This window comes from Belonocnema kinseyi, chromosome 6, assembly GCF_010883055.1.
Source record: "Belonocnema kinseyi isolate 2016_QV_RU_SX_M_011 chromosome 6, B_treatae_v1, whole genome shotgun sequence".
Lineage (NCBI taxonomy): Eukaryota > Metazoa > Arthropoda > Insecta > Hymenoptera > Cynipidae > Belonocnema > Belonocnema kinseyi.
In genome coordinates, this window is record NC_046662.1 from 46,910,135 (window position 1) to 46,914,162 (window position 4,028).

A 4,028-nucleotide genomic window follows, 5' to 3' on the forward strand; every position below is an offset into this window, starting at 1 on the left:
TTTTTTTATTTTCTTGAAGCCTTTTAAACCTATCAAAAAACTTCAAACATTTTTTTGAAATAATAAAAATTTACATTTTGTTAGAAAAGCTTGAAATATTTTCAAATTTCAAATTATCGTTTAAATTACTTAAAAAGCTTTGAAAATTATTTGAATTTTTCTACAAAATTTCCTAAAATTCGGAAAAATTACAGAAATGTTCCTTACATATTCCAGAATCTGTTATGCCTATCTTAAAAATCTTTTGTAATCTTTTAAAATCTTTTTATATTTTTAAAAATGTTGTTATATATTCTCTTGAAATTAAGTCTTGAAAATAAAAATCAGTTTAAATCTTCCTATGAATTCTACAATAATTTTGTTATCGTGAATCATTTCAAAATCCTTAAGAAACTTCAAAATTTTTATTTCAAAATATAAAAACATGTAAATTTTAAAATATTTTAAAATTTTTAATTAATTTTGAATCTTTTTAAAAATTCCAAATGTCTTAAACTGACTTGAATTTTGTATGAATCTTTGGAATCTTGCGAATTAAAAGATTAGGCTAGAAAATTTTTCCCATTTTTTTCGAAATTTTTGAAATTAATTTAAAATATTTTGAAATCTTTTTTAATTTTCTCTTGGAATTTATTTTCAAAAATTATTTTGAAACATTTTTAAGTTCTTAAATAGCTACTTCATTTTCGAAATCTTCATTGTTTCGAGTAATTTCGAGATTGTTCGAGTATTAATCAAAAATGGCGTCATGCGCTTTTCAACAATTGGATTCCTTTAATATTTTTGTATTATTTTTTCCGATACCTATTATCTTATAAACATTTTTTATATTAACAATTTTCCTATAACCACTAAAAAAGTTCCGTAATATTTTTTACAAGGGCAATATCATTAATAATTTTAATAAATAAATAACAAACCTTTAAAGAATTTTTGATCTGCAGTTAAACATGGCCCAAGTTCCATGAAACAATTATAATATTGATCCCTTAGTCTTGGACTTTCCATGATTGCATGGTAATCGACATAATCGTATTTGTCACCATACATTTCTTTTTTTTCTTTTTCTTCAGTCGCCACACACGAAAAAAGAATCGCAATTAGGACAACCGAAAGAGAAGTAATCTTCAACATTTTGAAAACGATATTTGTCTCGCAGATAGTGAAACTGTCTAAACCCGTATTTTTCTTCAACTTTATATAGTTCCTTACTGCATGGAAAGCCAATTACGTAACCAGTTTTTCAAAAATTATTTGTCATGTCAGTTACTAAAAAATTAAAAAAAAAATATTTATGAGTTGCAGGAAACTACTATGAAATATTGTAAGCAATAACTTAGCAATAAAGCAATAAAGTTTATAATTTGCATAGAGGAACGGTATCCATAGTTGATCGACTGTATACATAGAGCCGAAAATAATGTGGCAAAAAAAGTTTATACTCCTACATTATTAATGATATGCAAGAAAAAATTATGCAAAAACTTCTTTTTCCGGATTCGACTACCCGAAGGGTTAGATTTTACGTCCCTATGTCAATATTTTCAGGTTAGTTTAAAAATTAACATCTAGGTTCGTTAGGGGTCAGTGTGATATGAAATCAGAATCGGGAAGTTACACTTTGATCAATGATACTTCAAATATCTACTAGAAAAAAAAAATATATATATATATTTCTGGGTGAGATAATACACTCCCAATTATGTCAGGATTAAAAAGAAAATTTTAAATGTTGCGAGCATCACATTTGCGTAAAAATTAGGATTTTCGTAGTTTTATAATTTAAACTTTTAAATCTGAAATTTAAAATTAGAAACTCTCATCGCGCGCTGGGCGCGCGGCTCCTTTTGCAATACAAAATTTCTCCAAAAAGGTATCTCATTTCAACAAATTTATACAATTACCATTCATAATATGCATTAGAATTGGAACAAACGTATTTTCATTGTCTTATTTTTGCAAAATAAGAAATGCGCTTTCTAATCAAATAATTATTAAAACTTTATTGTAACTTTTTATTGTATCTTGTGTCGCTTTTTCAAAAAGTATATATTTTTATTTTCATATATTCTTATAACTAAAGTTTATAACAAACTTGTAGATATTTTTTGGTTAAACAATTTTTTACTTTCATTTTTCGTTGTCTCTTATATCCTTTTTCCATAAATGTAATTTTTTATTTTTACTATTATTTTTTACGACTGAAAGCAAATCTTCTATTTCTATCTAAAAAAGATTATTCACAAATTTATAGACTCAAATTTTGTTATTACATTCTCATCAAGAGAAGGTATTAGATTTTTGTAAAATTTAACCCACCCCGTTTTTGTCAAATATCCACGTTTTGAGACTTCCTGAATCCGAAAAACAGGTTTTTACGAATGCTTTCTGACTATCTGCATGCGTGTGTGTGTGTGTAGATTTCTATTTTGTAGCACGATACCTTTCGAAATAATTGACAGATTGCATTGGTATTTGGTATGCTATTTTAGTGTCCTAAAATAAAGGTTAAGTTCGTTAGTCAGACATTTTGGGTGAAAATTCAAAAAGTGAGCATATTTTGAAAATTTTTGAGACCACTTTTTTTCTAAATTCAAAAATTGTCTTTTTGTACATTCATAGTATTTAATCAGACGATCAATTTATCCTCATGACTGTTTTTAAAAAACCAAAATTTACCAGAGTTATAGCATTTATAAAATTTTAAAAAACACGAAAATCAACATTTTATGCCAAATAACGCACGATATGAAAAAAGTCAAGAGAAGAAAAATGTTTCTTTCTTAATGCCCTCAAAGATAATATTTACAACTTTTTCAATTTCTTTGAAAAATCAAAAGTTCAAATTTTGATACTATAAAAAAATAATGGAAAATCAAAAATTACATTTTGCGATTAAACTGTGCAAAATAGGTGAAAAGATGGCTTGACAAAAGTTGTGTATTTTAAAGAGATCTACAAATTTGATAAAAATAGGACTTCTAAGGAAGTTGTCAAGCCTGATTTTTGAATTAGGTTTTAATTTGTTCTATAAATAAACAAATATGACGAACAAATGGCCTTTTTTCTATTTGACGGTACCGGTGTTCTTCAATAACAGGGAAATGGTTGAAATCACCTAAGTTGCATAAAATAACATTAGTCAAAGATTTTGAAATATTAGGCAATACACAAAAAAAAATTGTTATTAACAAATTATTTGTTTAAAAATTTTGTTGGACGATTTTCCATAAATACACGTTTTTTTAAGTTATGTTGCAAGAAATCGGAATCAAAACAATATTATATGAAAAAATTTTTCTTCTGATTATAATTGTTCATATTATAAAGAAATTTAATGTATAAAGACAGCAATCAGAATAAACAAATGCGTGATTAACGCATTTGTTTATTAAATTTGCTTAAAGAAATAATAAAATTTATCAACTCGTTATGAATGTTGCTGAGATTGCCATCAAGTTCCCATATGAAAAGACAGGCAATTAAAAACCCGAATTTTTCTTCCGACAAATGCCCGAATTATGCATTTGTTTATTGCAATTGTTTAAAAGATCATAAGATTAATAAACAAATTATGAATTTTGTGTTGAATATCATAAAGTTCCGAATTTAAAAAAATGTACATCGAAAAAACCAAATTTTTCTGTCGAAAAATGCCCGATTACTGCATTTCTTCATAAAATTTGTTTATAATATAAAGAATTATATTCTTGGGAAATTTTTTAATATCATATATTTTCCACTTAAATGTCTAACAATATAACTAGAAAAAACGTATGATTATGGAAAATCAGAGAAAAAATTATTTCAACAAATAATTTGCTTATAAAAAATTTTGTTGTTTAATGTATAATATTGGAACATCTTTAGCTAATATTAGTTCATGAAACTTAGGCGATTTGAACACTTTTCCTGTTATTGACGAACACTGTGAACATCAAATAGCTAAAGTGGCAATTTTTTCGCCTTTTTCGTTTATTTATTAAAAATTGAAAACCTAATGAAAAAGCAAGCTCGACAACTCTCTT

The 4,028-nt window shown here is 25.7% G+C and overlaps 1 protein-coding gene across 1 annotated transcript in view; it reads right to left on the minus strand.

Annotated features, from left to right (window-relative positions):
* Positions 1-1,171, minus strand: part of LOC117174593 (allergen Tha p 1-like) — a 5,131-nt gene extending 3,960 nt beyond the window's left edge. Inside the window, exon 1 of the mRNA XM_033363825.1 lies at positions 921-1,171. Within this exon, the coding sequence (XP_033219716.1) occupies positions 921-1,134 (214 nt within the window). The 5' untranslated portion in view covers positions 1,135-1,171. The remainder of the gene's footprint in view (positions 1-920) is intronic.
* Between the last annotated feature and the right edge of the window lie 2,857 nt (positions 1,172-4,028).